Source organism: Salmo trutta, chromosome 38 (genome assembly GCF_901001165.1).
Source record: "Salmo trutta chromosome 38, fSalTru1.1, whole genome shotgun sequence".
Classification (NCBI taxonomy): domain Eukaryota; kingdom Metazoa; phylum Chordata; class Actinopteri; order Salmoniformes; family Salmonidae; genus Salmo; species Salmo trutta.
In genome coordinates this window covers 29,232,019-29,247,961 of record NC_042994.1, presented here as the reverse complement: position 1 = coordinate 29,247,961, position 15,943 = coordinate 29,232,019, and the positions used below count along the sequence as shown (strand labels likewise).

The 15,943-nt window shown below is 48.0% G+C and overlaps 2 protein-coding genes across 3 annotated transcripts in view; one reads left to right on the top strand and one right to left on the bottom strand.

The window, feature by feature from the left end:
* Nucleotides 1-246: 246 nt before the first annotated feature.
* Nucleotides 247-7,986, bottom strand: LOC115178158 (ERI1 exoribonuclease 2-like). Its single transcript, XM_029739200.1, has 9 exons — nt 7,754-7,986; nt 7,489-7,553; nt 7,314-7,394; nt 7,014-7,141; nt 6,646-6,799; nt 5,804-5,904; nt 5,568-5,649; nt 3,393-3,481; nt 247-2,524 (listed from the first exon to the last, which is right to left on the bottom strand). The coding sequence occupies exons 1-9, from the start codon at nt 7,774-7,776 to the stop codon at nt 599-601; spliced, it is 2,649 nt and encodes an 882-aa protein (XP_029595060.1). The 5' UTR covers nt 7,777-7,986; the 3' UTR covers nt 247-598.
* The window catches only part of LOC115178157 (RNA exonuclease 5-like), a 29,206-nt gene continuing 21,201 nt past the window's right edge, over nt 7,939-15,943 (top strand). For both annotated transcript variants that reach the window (XM_029739198.1, XM_029739199.1), the window contains exons 1-11: nt 7,939-8,097; nt 8,548-8,902; nt 9,086-9,212; nt 9,395-9,512; nt 9,668-9,775; nt 9,881-9,969; nt 10,542-10,657; nt 10,749-10,887; nt 11,382-11,476; nt 11,708-11,810; nt 13,890-13,984. In XM_029739198.1, coding sequence (XP_029595058.1) covers nt 8,664-8,902; nt 9,086-9,212; nt 9,395-9,512; nt 9,668-9,775; nt 9,881-9,969; nt 10,542-10,657; nt 10,749-10,887; nt 11,382-11,476; nt 11,708-11,810; nt 13,890-13,984 — 1,229 coding nt within the window. In that variant the 5' untranslated portion in view covers nt 7,939-8,097; nt 8,548-8,663. The remainder of the gene's footprint in view (nt 8,098-8,547; nt 8,903-9,085; nt 9,213-9,394; nt 9,513-9,667; nt 9,776-9,880; nt 9,970-10,541; nt 10,658-10,748; nt 10,888-11,381; nt 11,477-11,707; nt 11,811-13,889; nt 13,985-15,943) is intronic.

The following is a 15,943-nucleotide window of genomic DNA, read 5'->3' as shown; positions in this document are numbered from 1 at the left end:
TGTCTTGAGCGGTATGATCTTTGACCCACTAACTTTCTCACTCATTATTCACAGTTCATTTTGAAGGCTTACCGCCGATTCCACTATTTTTGCGCATGTAAAATATTGGTGGCTCTAGTACAGGGCACCAAGAGGGACAATTTGCAATATGTGCAATTCCAACCTCATGTCAGAACACAAAACATTTATAATTTCCATTTTGGTCCGACCTCAACTGTTATATTTACAACAATAGAACCCATGTAATAAAATTCATGACATATTTTATTATGACTATACCGACCTAAAAAGTATTTTACATTTCATCATGACGTCATGTCATCTCACATTATGAGGATCAATTCTATTTAGAAACTGTACAGGATATTGGTCAATGAATGCACCAGATTTAGTATGTGGACATAAATCATATACTCAAAACACGCATCATACATATTTTCATAAAGTACAGTTTAAAATATGAGACCTTTGTGAGGAGAATCTCAATTGCATTTCCTTGATTCCTCGTGTCCTCTCCTCGCCGCCTCACAAACCATTGGATGAGAAGGAAATGCTATTGAGAGTCTCCCTATGACCTCAAGCTAATTGATATCTCATCCTAGATGATGACAGGGGGACGAACAACACTGGAGTTGAGACCAAAACACAGAGCGATTGAGGCGGCAGCGGAGGCTGGTGATTTAGCCTGGAGGAGAGCAGACTCCCACTTAAATAACTCACATCCCTTCCTGGTCCCCCCAGGGCCGTGTTTACGCACCGCGCAGCAGTAGAACGCTCGGCCTTGGTTCGGACCGCCGTTACACACCGTTAGACGCTTGGCTCGCCGCCCACAGTCACACAGCGGGGCCGTGATCTTGGTGCTGCGGTTCGGCAGGAACGAGGACCGGTTAACGGACGAAGAGAGGATGGAGGACGATCCACCGACAGAAGGACGAGAGACAGAGGAGAGGCAAGAGGAGTACTTGTGGATCATGAAAGATGAGTTTGGCGTCTCTGCGTGCAGACTTGAACGTGAAGTCGATGGGTTAGGGTTATGGATGACAGGTCTGGGCCTGGCAAATGAAAGATTGGATGCAGAGCCGTTTGGTGTCTGTGAAACAGAGAGGTTAGAATCACCGCTGGTGGTAACTGGTTTGGGTCTAGTGAAGGAAGGATTGGGAAGGTTTGTAGTAGAGGACATGGATGTGAAGGAGTTACCAGGGTTTTTTGTTGTGAGCGATCTTGACAGTGTAGCATGGAGGTTGGAGTTCTGGAGGCCTGGTCTGGGTTTGACAAAGGAATGATTGGATGCTGTCGAGGTATTGGATGTGATAGAAATACTGGATGTAGAAGAGTTATTTGAGGCTCTTGGCTTGTCCTTGTAGATCACAAAGGAGTTGTTTGATGTTGCCGTTTGCGGTCTTGACCGTGTAGCTGAGCGGTTGGAATCATGGGTAACAGGTCTTGGTTTGGCAAAGGAGAAACTGCATGAACTATTGGACCCAGAGGTGTTGAATATCCTCGTTGTCTCAGCTTTTGCAGAACTGGAGGATATTCTCGATCCGTTCTTGTCGATCACAAAGGAGTTGTTTGACGTTTCCGTGTTCAGTCTTGACCGTGTATGTGAGAGGTTTGAGCCAGGGGTAACAGGTCTGGGTTTGACAAAAGAGGAAGGGGACAGACTATTGGGTGCAGAGGTGTTGTAGGTCCTTGTTGTCTCAGCCTTCAAAGACACCAAGTTCCTGGAGGACGTTCTAGTATCGGTCTTGTGTACCAGGCTGGTCAGACGTTGGCAGGGCGTGTTGGTGGTATTGGAACTAGGCCTACTGTTGGTTGGACCTCTACCAGGATTTGAATGTACTGGGCTTGGACACAGCAAGGTCTTCCCATAGACCGAGGTATCATCCACCTCAAACCTCTCGTTCTCTGTGTACACATCAGCAACAGAAGCCTCGTCACCAACCATGACATCCCAGTCCTCCTCCAATACCACGTCGTCATACGAACTGCACGACTCCGTTTCCACCAAGATGGGCAAGTCCTCCTCCATACTTCCTGTTTCTGGGTCAAGGGTCGGGTCTGGCTGGGGTAGATGGGTAATGCAATTCATAGTGGTGGAGACCAGAACGAGGCTGTTGATGTAGTGATGAGGAGAGGGGATATTGAAAGTCATAGGAGAGGAGACGGACCGTATTGTTCCTATTCTAACTGTTCTGCTGCTATTACTACGACCACCACACATTGGAGTGGTCAGACCATTTAGAAGGGTCTTTGGTGAAACAATACTCTGATACTGAACAGGTTCAGCGGTTAAGTTGTAGTTCACCTCTGTGTTGGGGACCATGCTGTCTGAAGGCTTGGGTCGTGTTTCAACAACGTCTGTGTTGCTTACTGGCTTGCTGTTGGGTTGATTTTCAAGATCGTCGCCGCTCTCTGCCGTCTTCGAGGGTTTTTTGATAGTGGTGTTGTTATCCCCCTTGTTGCTAGGACAACCATTCCCTGGCACGTTCCCATTTCCAAACAGGGGTTTGGTCTTCAAAGGTGCCTAAGAGGTAAACAAATAAAATAAATCAATACATTATAATTATTTTTTCCCCCTTTTCTCCCCAATCACAATCTTGTCTCATCGTTGCGCCTCCCCAACGGGCTCAGGAGACGAAGGTCGAGTCATGCGTCCTCCGAAACATGACCCGCCAAACCTCGCTCCTTAACACCCGCCCGCTTAACCCGGAAGCCAGCCGCATCAACTGACGACCGAGGTCAGCCTGCAGGCGCCCGACCCGCCACAAGAGCGCGATGAGCCAAGTAAAGCCTCCCCCGGGCCAAACCCTCTCGTAACCTGGACGATGCTGGGCCAATTGTGCGCTGCCATATGGGACTCCCGATCACAGCCGGTTGTGAAACAGCCCGGGATCGAATCAGGGTCTGTCGTGACCCCTCTAGCACTGAGATGCAGTGCATTAGAACGCTGCGCCACTCGGGAGGCCCCAAATCAAAACATTTTTTTACAAACTTTATTGATAGTCAGTCCAGTAAACAGAGGAGACAGAGTCATATTCACTAGAAACCAAACGGAAGAAAACAGACCCGAAACAAGGAGTGGCTTCCTGAACTCCAGTAAGAAATTTGTTTTCATTGCAAAACGTTTTACATGGCAAAATGTTTCGCTACGGTTTACACTAATGAATACAACCCAGGTGTGTATGGAACGGGGGAAGAGTCACCTACGCGCGTGAGTCTTTACGGGAGGAGGAGTGGGTATTCTGGGGCGTTGACAGAAATCCAAGGGTTCGATGTAGGTCACCCCTGGGTGAGTCTTTAGGGGCGTAGTACAGTAGTCCAGGGGTCGTCAGCACGGTGGGGTCGTTAGTACTGGGGGTGTAGTAGTGGGGGTTCGTCAGGACGCCACTCACCCTCTCCAGACTGCGCGTAATCTTCATCACACAGCCATCCCTCATCATCCTCCAGGCCAGGTGGGCCGTGTTGCGGGCGTCATCCAGACCTGCAAATAACATTCAACAAAAACTGTTTTCTATGTACTATAAACTATGTCTAGATTATCAAAAATGCTGAAGAGAAATATTCACATTGTTTTATATGAATGTTATTCATTGTAACTGTTATGGGCTTCGTCCAGACCATCAAACAATATGTATATTATTCCCAGTAACTGACAATGATGACTGGAGTCTTGTGTGTATGTTTCGATCCTAATGTTATTAAATGACTAGTGCTGAGAATGCTAATAGCTAGCTAGCCTGCCACTAGTGCAGAGAATGCTAATAGCTAGCTAGCCTGCCACTAGTGCAGAGAATGCTAATAGCTAGCTAGCCTGCCACTAGTGCAGAGAATGCTAATAGCTAGCTAGCCTGCCACTAGTGCAGAGAATGCTAATAGCTAGCTAGCCTGCCACTAGTGCAGAGAATGCTAATAGCTAGCTAGCCTGCCACTACTGCAGAGAATGCTAATAGCTAGCTAGCCTGCCACTAGTGCAGAGAATGCTAATAGCTAGCTAGCCTGCCACTAGTGCAGGGAATGCTAATAGCTAGCTAGCCTGCCACTAGTGCAGAGAATGCTAATAGCTAGCTTGCCAGCCACTTGTGCTGAGCAATTAGTGCTTTTTTTGAGGACGGTTCAGTTTCAATTCGATTATTTAAAAAATAAATCAGGGTTTTCGATTATGTGGGATGAATGCTGTAACACAGAATCCAACTATTACTAAAAGTTCCATGATGGCCCGTCACTGATCATCACCTATTAACCATTTATTCACTTTAATAAAATATTTCAGTTGTTGTGTACATAACATTTGGTTGATCTCTATTGAGCTGCTGTCTGACAGAAATCAGTATTTTGTAGTTCTTCAAAGTAAATAAGGCATACTTTTCTGACTGCTGATTACCAACTATCAATCACTTAGCTCATGTATTTTCAGGTAGAGATACCTCGTGAAGCAACAGCTGCTCTCTTCAGCCTCTTCCGTAGCAGGCATAACATAAAACAGACCGGACAAGTAGACGAGCAATGGATTATGGTTATTGTAGTTAATTACCACATTTTATGCACTAAACTATGTGGAATATTGGCCTGTTGGAAACTACATCTCACAGTTCAGGCTGGATCTGATGCATCTCTAGAGAAACTACAACTCCCTACTACATCTCACAGTTCAGGCTGGATCTGATGTATCTCTAGAGAAACTACAACTCCCTACTACATCTCACAGTTCAGGCTGGATCTGATGTATCTCTAGAGAAACTACAACTCCCTACTACATCTCACAGTTCAGGCTGGATCTGATGTATCTCTAGAGAAACTACAACTCCCTACTACATCTCACAGTTCAGGCTGGATCTGATGTATCTCTAGAGAAACTACAACTCCCTACTACATCTCACAGTTCAGGCTGGATCTGATGTATCTCTAGAGAAACTACAACTCCCTACTACATCTCACAGTTCAGGCTGGATCTGATGCATCTCTAGAGAAACTACAACTCCCTACTACATCTCACAGTTCAGGCTGGATCTGATGTATCTCTAGAGAAACTACAACTCCCTACTACATCTCACAGTTCAGGCTGGATCTGATGTATCTCTAGAGAAACTACAACTCCCTACTACATCTCACAGTTCAGGCTGGATCTGATGTATCTCTAGAGAAACTACAACTCCCTACTACATCTCACAGTTCAGGCTGGATCTGATGTATCTCTAGAGAAACTACAACTCCCTACTACATCTCACAGTTCAGGCTGGATCTGATGTATCTCTAGAGAAACTACACATTGAGCTCACAGAAGAAGAAAAAAAGACCTAAATGGAATTTAAATAATTTAACCGATGTCAGTCAATGAGTTGTTATTTTTTATTTATTTAAATAACACAAATTTCTGTTAATCTCTCAGCACTATAAATGATATTAGAGAGATGTTTTTGGTCTGTGTGTACCTGAGTGCTCCTGTCCAGAGAAGCTCAGGCACTATAAATGATAGAGAGATGTCTTTGGTCTGTGTGTACCTGAGTGCTCCCGTCCAGAGAAGCTCAGGCACTATAAATGATAGAGAGATGTCTTTGGTCTGTGTGTACCTGAGTGCTCCCGTCCAGAGAACTGTATCCCTAAATCCAGTAAAGCTCCATTCAGTCCTTTTGGTTTTCTGTTGTAGAACAGCTGAGAGAGAGAGAGAGACATGAGTTAGACTGGGTTAAGAGTAACACACACACACACATACACATACACATACATACATACATACATACATACATACATACATACATACATACATACATACATACATACATACATACATACACACACCACCTACTCTGTACGTAGCTCTCAGGTCTATCCAGCTGTTCAGAACAGCAGGTTTGTGGAGCTGCTTCCGTTTACACTCATACAGCAGACACACCCCCAGGTCCCAGTCTGAAACAATAGGACACAGATAATCAAGTTGAACAAGCTTATTCCCATTAAATGTTTGAGACTGTACAAAAGTGTGAAAATATACTTATTTCCTCTAAACCTTAACAAAGAATCCACTGGAAAGGCAATATATAGTCAGATATGAGTCCTGGGCCCACAGAGAAAGGCAGTGTATAGTCAGATACGAGTCCTGGGCCTACAGAGAAAGGCAGTGTATAGTCATATGAGTCCTGGGCCTACAGAGAAAGGCAGTGTATAGTCATATGAGTCCTGGGCCTACAGAGAAAGGCAGTGTATAGTCATATGAGTCCTGGGCCTACAGAGAAAGGCAGTGTATAGTCATATGAGTCCTGGGCCTACAGAGAAAGGCAGTGTATAGTCATATGAGTCCTGGGCCTACAGAGAAAGGCAGTGTATAGTCATATGAGTCCTGGGCCTACAGAGAAAGGCAGTGTATAGTCATATGAGTCCTGGGCCTACAGAGAAAGGCAGTGTATAGTCATATGAGTCCTGGGCCTACAGAGAAAGGCAGTGTATAGTCATATGAGTCCTGGGCCTACAGATAAAGGCAGTGTATAGTCATATGAGTCCTGGGCCTACAGAGAAAGGCAGTGTATAGTCATATGAGTCCTGGGCCTACAGAGAAAGGGAGGGAAATAAGAATTTCTGATTTCCGTATCAAAACATTTGGTCTCATTTGAAGGTGACCTGGGTAACCTTTCCTATCCTAAGCTACTATACCTGACCAGGTGACGAAGGCACAGGGGCGCTGCTCTGCGACTGGAGCCCTCTGGTCCCTGGGGAAGACAACACCCCTCTGGTGCTCCAGAGTCTGCAGCCACCGAGAGAACCGGGACAGACAGATGTGAAGGGGAACCCCGGCCTCCACCTGTTGCTGTAAACAAAATGAATAACAAAGTGTGTGTGTGTGAGAGAGAACCGGGACAGACATGTGGAGGGGACAGACATGTGGTTCCAGTGAGCTCAGTGCAGAAGTCAGACAGTGTGAATACCTGTGTGGTTCCAGTGAGCTCAGTGCAGAAGTCAGACAGTGTGAATACCTGTGTGATTCCAGTGAGCTGGGTGCAGAAGTCAGACAGTGTGAATACCTGTGGGATTCCAGTGAGCTGGGTGCAGAAGTCAGACAGTATGGGGTGCTCCTGCGGCTGAACGTACGTATGGAACTCTGACTCCACCTCGCCTGTAGCGGTGTTCAGGAGAACAGCAGGAAACTCAACTAGATGGGGGGAGGCAAGGGTGAGAGAGGGGAGGCAAGGGTGAGAGAGGGGAGGCAAGGGGGAGAGAGGGGAGGCAAGGGGGAGAGAGGGGAGGGGGACAAAAAAAGTGCAATGGTTACAGTATGTAGGTATGATATTACCACAAATATTGTCAAAGTACTGTATACTTACTAATCTCCTGCCCATAGCTGTTCCTCTCTCTCCAGCACGTGGATTCGAAGTCAATGACAATCAGATATGGGAATATTTGATCTGGAAAGTAGAAAGTCAAAAGTTATGGAAGTTGAACGAGATGTCATTGATTCAAGTAGAAAACCAAAAATGTAGGGCGTTTTAAAAGACTTACTAGATGTTAGTGGTTTCTTCTGTCCAGTTGATGGCTGGCTGCGTTTCCTCACGAACCCTAATTGTCTGTTTTGTTATGGAAGACATCATCCCATCAGTTTTGTCACCCCTGCCACTGTGAATATTACTCGTTGTACTTTTATGTTCATGGAAGCGCTAAAAAACATTTGAGAATCATGGCAAGTCGGCATTTGAATTACATTGTTTCTCGGCTAGTATGGCTGTCTAGATATACTTTAGCTAGAAAGCTAGCTAACGTTACTTACTTCGCCAGTTTCTTTGTAGACATGTCGTTTTCCTCAGGCCACGGACTCAACTTCGTTACGAATAGTGTACATTAAAATGTGAACAATGTGACAACCGAAGTACGACTTCAAAAATAAAGTACCAGGTAAAATATCGCATACAACTTCATAACAAAGCAGTGTTGGATTCGCGGTGATCTTTTTTGAATTCTCGTCGCATCTGTGATACTGTGCTGCGCTCGACTGGTTTGGGCTGAAAGGAAAAACAATCGAGCAGGAAGCAATGATCGATCAGCAGCATGGAAACCTTGAAACGTGTGAGGCGAAGCCGGGGAACTTCACAAAACAGATTGACCCACTACGAGGTATTGATCTTTATTTGCACTAGTCACACTGTAACTTGTTAGTAGACTATGGACATGCTACTGTATTTACTTATTGTTTGCGTATGTATGAGTGTTGTGGTTTTGTAAATAAAGAAGTCACGATCACTTCTCGTCGACCGAGTCGAGATGCAGTAGTGTTGAGTTCGATCACCGGTAAAAAACAGACACGTCAACGACATAAGGAAGACTTATTAAATCAATTATGAAAGAAAATGTAATGGAATTTTGTCACCGTTGGGACTGTTGCTAGGATATGATCGCTAGCTAGATGTATCTTCTGAAAACTCCATTGGGTGATACAGGGTTTGTTCCATAAAAGCAGGATGAATAAATTAGCCAGTTCAACTAACTGTCCTATTCTTAAATAACTTAATATTTTCGAAAAACAGAGTTTAAGTTAGGATGATATAATTGACTTTCTTCACTCAGATCCATGTCCAGTTTGAGTCACAACAACTAGCCAACCAACACAGCTGCTGACGTTCATGAGAACTTGATCTCGGAGCTACAACTTTCCTCCATCCAACCTGGGACTCCCCGTAAGCATGGAGCCACAAGTCTGTCTCAAGAGGAAGAGGGAACCTTCCCCAACACCAGAGAGCAGTAAACAAGTGAAAGAGACAGAACTTAACGGAGTTCCAGAGTCTGAGCACCGTTCCGGTTCCCGACCCCCACGGCTCTCTCTGCCGTTTGACCGTCTCCAGGAACCGGTCACGTTGAAAGATCTGACGGAACTGCTTCAGTTTGCTGCTCTGGGGAATACCGGTGGGCTGAAACAACCCAGGTATGTTAGCTAGCTAGCTACAACAACAAAACACCTCAAAACTTATCTTAGAGCAACAACACTACTCCATAGAGATGGACCTCACATCACGACAGGAACTGAAGCAAACATTCTGCCACAACAATAACATGATAGATAGATATGTGGATTGATAAGTGATAACATGTTATTGTCTTGTTTCAGTTGGTGTCGCCTCCACCACCAGAGGAAGGTATCAGGGGTGAGCGTGATCCTTCTAGAAGGACTGAGCCAGGCCCACTTCTACAGACACTACCTGCACTTCAAACACCTCCGCACCAAGTACACCTCTGTAAGTCAAGGACCAAATGGCACCCTATTCCCGTTTTTAGTGCACTACTTTTGACCAGAACCGTAGGGGTCGTAAATTAGTGCACTCTATAGGGAACAGGGTGACATCTGGGACACAGACTGTGTCAGTCATATTGCATAAGATTCCACCGTGACAGTTTTTTTTTTACCCTCTGACCTCAGAGACACGGTTATACTCCGTCGCCTGGCAACGTGATTTCTGGAATATTCAGCAGTGAAGTTGTCCACAATAGTCCTGCTGATGCGCTAGGAGACCAGAAGAGTGCTCAGCCAGAGGGAGGTATGTATGGGTAGCCCTGTCTGCAACGGTGCAAGGGGGGATTTCCTCTTGGTCTAATTGTTAGGATGTTGATTTCTGGAGTGTGTTTTGTACCTGTGTGTGTGTGTGTGTGTGTGTGTGTGTGTGTGTGTGTGTGTGTGTGTGTGTGTGTGTAGGTCTACGGTGGCACCCAGTGATCAGGAAGTTTGGTCTGGAGACCAGAGGGCTGACCGGATACCTCCTCACCCAGGAGGATATGATCAAGAAACACTTCCCTGTCCGCGGTGAGACACACACACTGGACACTCACACACACTGGACACTCACACACACTGGACACACACAGGTCCCTCTCTCGCTCTGATGTCTCTCTGTGCTGTGTTTTCCAGGTATGCCTGGCAGTGAGGGCTTTGTGTGTACAGACAGTGATGACTGTGTGACTGACAGTAGTCCTCTCTATGGGCTGGACTGTGAGATGGTGAGGACATGACTGCATCCCAAATGGCACCATGATCCAGCCCCATAGGGCTCTGGTTAAAAGTAGTGTACTATATAGGGAATAGGGTGCCATACGGTTCTGGTTAAAAGTAGTGCACTATATAGGGAATAGGGTGCCATAGGGTTCTGGTTAAAAGTAGTGCACTATATAGGGAATAGGGTGCCATAGGGCTCTGGTTAAAAGTACTGCACTATATAGGGAATAGGGTGCCATAGGGCTCTGGTTAAAAGTAGTGCACTATATAGGGAATATGGTGCCATAGGGCTCTGGTTAAAAGTAGTGCACTATATAGGGAATAGGGTGCCATAGGGCTCTGGTTAAAAGTAGTGTACTATATAGGGAATAGGGTGCCATTTGTGACATCCCATATTCATGTCATATCATTCATAGATTTTATAAACGGTAGATGAAACCTCCTGTTCTTTAGTTATTGCTTGGTGTCTAACGTGTGTGTGTGTGTGTGTGTGTGTGTGTGTGTGTGTGTGTGTGTGTGTGTGTGTGTGTGTGTGTGTGTGTGTGTGTGTGTGTGGTGTGTGTGTGTGTGTGTGTAGTGTCTGACAGAACGGGGCAACGAGCTGACGCGTATTTCTCTAGTAGACAGCAGAGGGAGCTGTGTTCTGGACGAGCTGGTCAAACCTCCCAACCGCATCCTCAACTACCTTACACAGTAAGCTGAGTGTGTGTGTGTGTGTGTTTACGTGTGTATGTGCGTGTTTGCTTCTCAATATCTGTACGTAACCTCTCCTCTCCCCTGATAGGTTCTCTGGTATCACCCGTGCAATGCTGCAGCCAATCACCACCACCCTAAGAGAAGTCCAATCAAAGCTCAAGAAAGTGTTGCCCCGGGACGCGGTCCTGGTTGGCCACTCCCTTGACAACGACCTCAGGGCCCTGAACGTGAGTCGCCGTGGTTTACCAATGTAGCCATGACGATAGTGGTTGCAATGGCAGCTAGCAGCAATGCCCGAGGCCTGTTCAGGAGAATATAACATTACAGAACGTTCAGATAGAAATGTATGTTGTAGAACAGATATGACTGTCAGGTAGAATAGGAATCATGTCAGATCTATTCATTTCTATCTGGAATACACACATAGGTCATATTCACTAGGAACTAAACGGGCCAAAACGGGGAGGGACCTACCTGAATTTGTCAAATAAGAAACCCTTGTTTTTTGTTTTCCATTGAAAAGCGTTTCGCTACTGTGAGCGCTAATGAATTCGACCCGGTCTCGTCTTAGCTAACCCCTGACCTCAAAACCCCTGAACTGTGACCTGTTGTCTCGTGTCAGCTGACCCCTGACCTCAAAACCCCTGATCTATGACCTGTTGTCTCGTCTCAGCTGACCCCTGACCTCTAAGCCCTGACTTGTTGTGTTGTCTCCTCCCAGCTGATCCACCCCCATGTGATTGACACCTCCCTGCTGTACAGGAGAGAGTTTGGACAGAGGTTTAAACTCAAGGTGCTGGCTGAGACCGTGCTCAAGTGAGTTCATTTTCACAACACACACACTGACAACTGACCGCTGCGCTCCATAATAGGTAAGAACTGCAGCATGTTTGTGTTTCTGCTCTGGGGTGAATTTTTCCCTAGGTACAGATCTAGGATCAGCTTCCCCCTCCCCTAACCTTAACCATTAGTGGGGGAAATGCTAAACTGACCCAAGATCAGTGTCTAGGGGCAACTTCATCCAACTCTTATGTTTGGGACCCACAGGAAGCAGATCCAGACGGAGGAGAGGAAGGGTCATGACCCCACAGAGGACGCCCAGGCTGCCCTGGAACTGGCCCAGTACTTCATACACACTGGACCACGACAGGTACACGACACACACACTGGACCACGACAGGTACACGACACACACACTGGACCACGACAGGTACACGACACACACACTGGACCACGACAGGTACACGACACACACACTGGACCACGACAGGTACACCACAGACATACACACACTGGACCACGACAGGTACACGACACACACACACACACTGGACCACGACAGGTACACGACACACACACACACACTGGACCACGACAGGTACACGACACACACACACACACACACTGGACCACGACAGGTACACGACACACACACACACACACTGGACCACGACAGGTACACGACACACACACTGGACCACGACAGGTACACGACACACACACTGGACCACGACAGGTACACCACAGACATACACACACTGGACCACGACAGGTACACAACACACACACACACACTGGACCACGACAGGTACACGACACACACACACACACTGGACCACGACAGGTACACGACACACACACACACACACTGGACCACGACAGGTACACGACACACACACACACACTGGACCACGACAGGTACACGACACACACACACACACTGGACCACGACAGGTACACGACACACACACACACACACACTGGACCACGACAGGTACACGACACACACACACACACACACTGGACCACGACAGGTACACGACACACACACACACACACACTGGACCACGACAGGTACACGACACACACACACACACACACTGGACCACGACAGGTACACGACACACACACACACACTGGACCACGACAGGTACTCGACACACACACACACACACACACACACACTGGACCACGACAGGTACACGACACACACACACATACACACTGGACCACGACAGGTACACGACACACACACACACTGGACCACGACAGGTACTATCGACACCACACACACACACCTGGACCACGACAGGTACACGACACACACACACTGGACCACGACAGGTACACGACACACACACACACACACACACTGGACCACGACAGGTACACGACACACACACACACACACAACACTGGACCACGACAGGTACACGACACACACACCACACACAACACCACTGGACCACGACAGGTTACACGACACACACACACACACACACACTGGACCACGACAGGTACACGACACACACACACACACACTGGACCACGACAGGTACACGACACACACACACACACTGGACCACGACAGGTACACGAAACACACACACACACACACACTGGACCCACGACAGGTTACACGACCACACAACACACACTGGACCACGACAGGTACACGACACACACACACACTGGACCACGACAGGTACACGACACACACACACACACACTGGACCACGACAGGTACACGACACACACACACACACACACACTGGACCACGACAGGTACACGACACACACACACACACACACACTGGACCACGACAGGTACACGACACACACACACACACACACACACTGGACCACGACAGGTACACGACACACACACACACACACACTGGACCACGACAGGTACACGACACACACACACACACACTGGACCACGACAGGTACACGACACACACACACACACACTGGACCACGACAGGTACACGACACACACACTGGACCACGACAGGTACACCACACACACACACACACACACACACACTGAACCACGACAGGTACACCACACACACACACACACTGAACCACGACAGGTACACCACACACACACACACACTGAACCACGACAGGTACACCACACACACACACACACTGAACCACGACAGGTACACGACACACACACACACACTGAACCACGACAGGTACACGACACACACACACACACTGAACCACGACAGGTACACGACACACACACACACTGGACCACGACAGGTACACAACACACACACACACTGGACCACGACAGGTACACCACACACACTGAACCACGACAGGTACACGACACACACACACACACACACACACACACACACACACACTGAACCACGACAGGTACACACACAGACTCCCAGGCTGTGTAACCAGACTGTGTGTTCTGTATCAGGTGGTGGAGCTGTATTGTGAAGAGCTGTGGGGTGGGAGTCCTACCATGTACCAGCCTCCTGTCAACAGAGCAACATCTACACACAACAACAACAGGTACGACCAAGAAACCCTTCCCCTCTTGTCCATATGTGGTTCCTCTTGTATTAGCCTGGAGGCGAAAGAAACACACCTGTTTAGGAGAGGTGCTGGCTAGGGGAGTAGAACACCTGTTTAGGAGAGGTGCTGGCTAGGGGAGTAGAACACCTGTTTAGGAGAGGTGCTGGCTAGGGGAGTAGAACACCTGTTTAGGAGAGGTGCTGGCTAGCAGAGTAGAACACCTGTTTAGGAGAGGTGCTGGCTAGGGGAGTAGAACACCTGTTTAGGAGAGGTGCTGGCTAGGGGAGTAGAACACCTGTTTAGGAGAGGTGCTGGCTAGTGGAGTAGAACACCTGTTTAGGAGAGGTGCTGGCTAGGGGAGTAGAACACCTGTTTAGGAGAGGTGCTGGCTAGGGGAGTAGAACACCTGTTTAGGAGAGGTGCTGGCTAGCGGAGTAGAACACCTGTTTAGGAGAGGTGCTGGCTAGCAGAGTAGAACACCTGTTTAGGAGAGGTGCTGGCTAGCAGAGTAGAACAGTTGTTTAGGAGAGGTGCTGGCTAGCAGAGTAGAACACCTGTTTAGGAGAGGTGCTGGCTAGGGGAGTAGAACACCTGTTTAGGAGAGGTGCTGGCTAACAGAGTAGAACACCTGTTTAGGAGAGGTGCTGGCTAGGGGAGTAGAACACCTGTTTAGGAGAGGTGCTGGCTAACAGAGTAGAACACCTGTTTAGGAGAGGTGCTGGCTAACAGAGTAGAACACCTGTTTAGGAGAGGTGCTGGCTAGGGGAGTAGAACACCTGTTTAGGAGAGGTGCTGGCTAGGGGAGTAGAACACCTGTTTAGGAGAGGTGCTGGCTAGGGGAGTAGAACACCTGTTTAGGAGAGGTGCTGGCTAGGGGAGTAGAACACCTGTTTAGGAGAGGTGCTGGCTAGGGGAGTAGAAAGCCTGTTTAGGAGAGGTGCTGGCTAGGGGAGTAGAACACCCGTTTAGGAGAGGTGCTGGCTAACGGAGTAGAACACCTGTTTAGGAGAGGTGCTGGCTAACGGAGTAGAACACCTGTTTAGGAGAGGTGCTGGCTAGGGGAGTAGAACACCTGTTTAGGAGAGGTGCTGGCTAGCGGAGTAGAACACCTGTTTAGGAGAGGTGCTGGCTAGCGGAGTAGAACACCTGTTTAGGAGAGGTGCTGGCTAGGGGAGTAGAACACCTGTTTAGGAGAGGTGCTGGCTAGCAGAGTAGAACACCTGTTTAGGAGAGGTGCTGGCTAGCAGAGTAGAACACCTGTTTAGGAGAGGTGCTGGCTAGGGGAGTAGAACACCTGTTTAGGAGAGGTGCTGGTTAGGGGAGTAGAACACCTGTTTAGGAGAGGTGCTGGCTAGGGGAGTAGAACACCTGTTTAGGAGAGGTGCTGGCTAACGGAGTAGAACACCTGTTTAGGAGAGGTGCTGGCTAACAGAGTAGAACACCTGTTTAGGAGAGGTGCTGGCTCGGGGAGTAGAACACCTGTTTAGGAGAGGTGCTGGCTAGGGGAGTAGAACACCTGTTTAGGAGAGGTGCTGGCTAGGGGAGTAGAACACCTGTTTAGGAGAGGTGCTGGCTAGCAGAGTAGAACACCTGTTTAGGAGAGGTGCTGGCTAGCGGAGTAGAACACCTGTTTAGGAGAGGTGCTGGCTAGCGGAGTAGAACACCTGTTTAGGAGAGGTGCTGGCTAGGGGAGTAGAACACCTGTTTAGGAGAGGTGCTGGTTAGGGGAGTAGAACATCTGTTTAGGAGAGGTGCTGGCTAGGGGAGTAGAACAGTTGTTTAGGAGAGGTGCTGGCTAGCAGAGTAGAACACCTGTTTAGGAGAGGTGCTGGCTCGGGGAGTAGAACACCTGTTTAGGAGAGGTGCTGGCTAGAGGAGTAGAACACCTGTTTAGGAGAGGTGCTGGCTCGGGGAGTAGAACACCTGTTTAGGAGAGGTGCTGGCTAGGGGAGTAGA

What these genes read in the sequence shown, in the direction of transcription:
- LOC115178158 (XM_029739200.1), bottom strand. Translation starts at nt 7,776, where the DNA reads ATGTCTACAAAGAAACTGGCGAA. An exon ending in TCTACAAAGAAACTGGCGAA is followed by an intron (nt 7,554 to 7,753) that starts GTAAGTAACGTT and finishes ATAACAAAACAG; the next exon opens with ACAATTAGGGTTCGTGAGGA. An exon ending in ACCTGAGAGCTACGTACAGA is followed by an intron (nt 5,650 to 5,803) that starts GTAGGTGGTGTG and finishes TCTCTCTCTCAG; the next exon opens with CTGTTCTACAACAGAAAACC.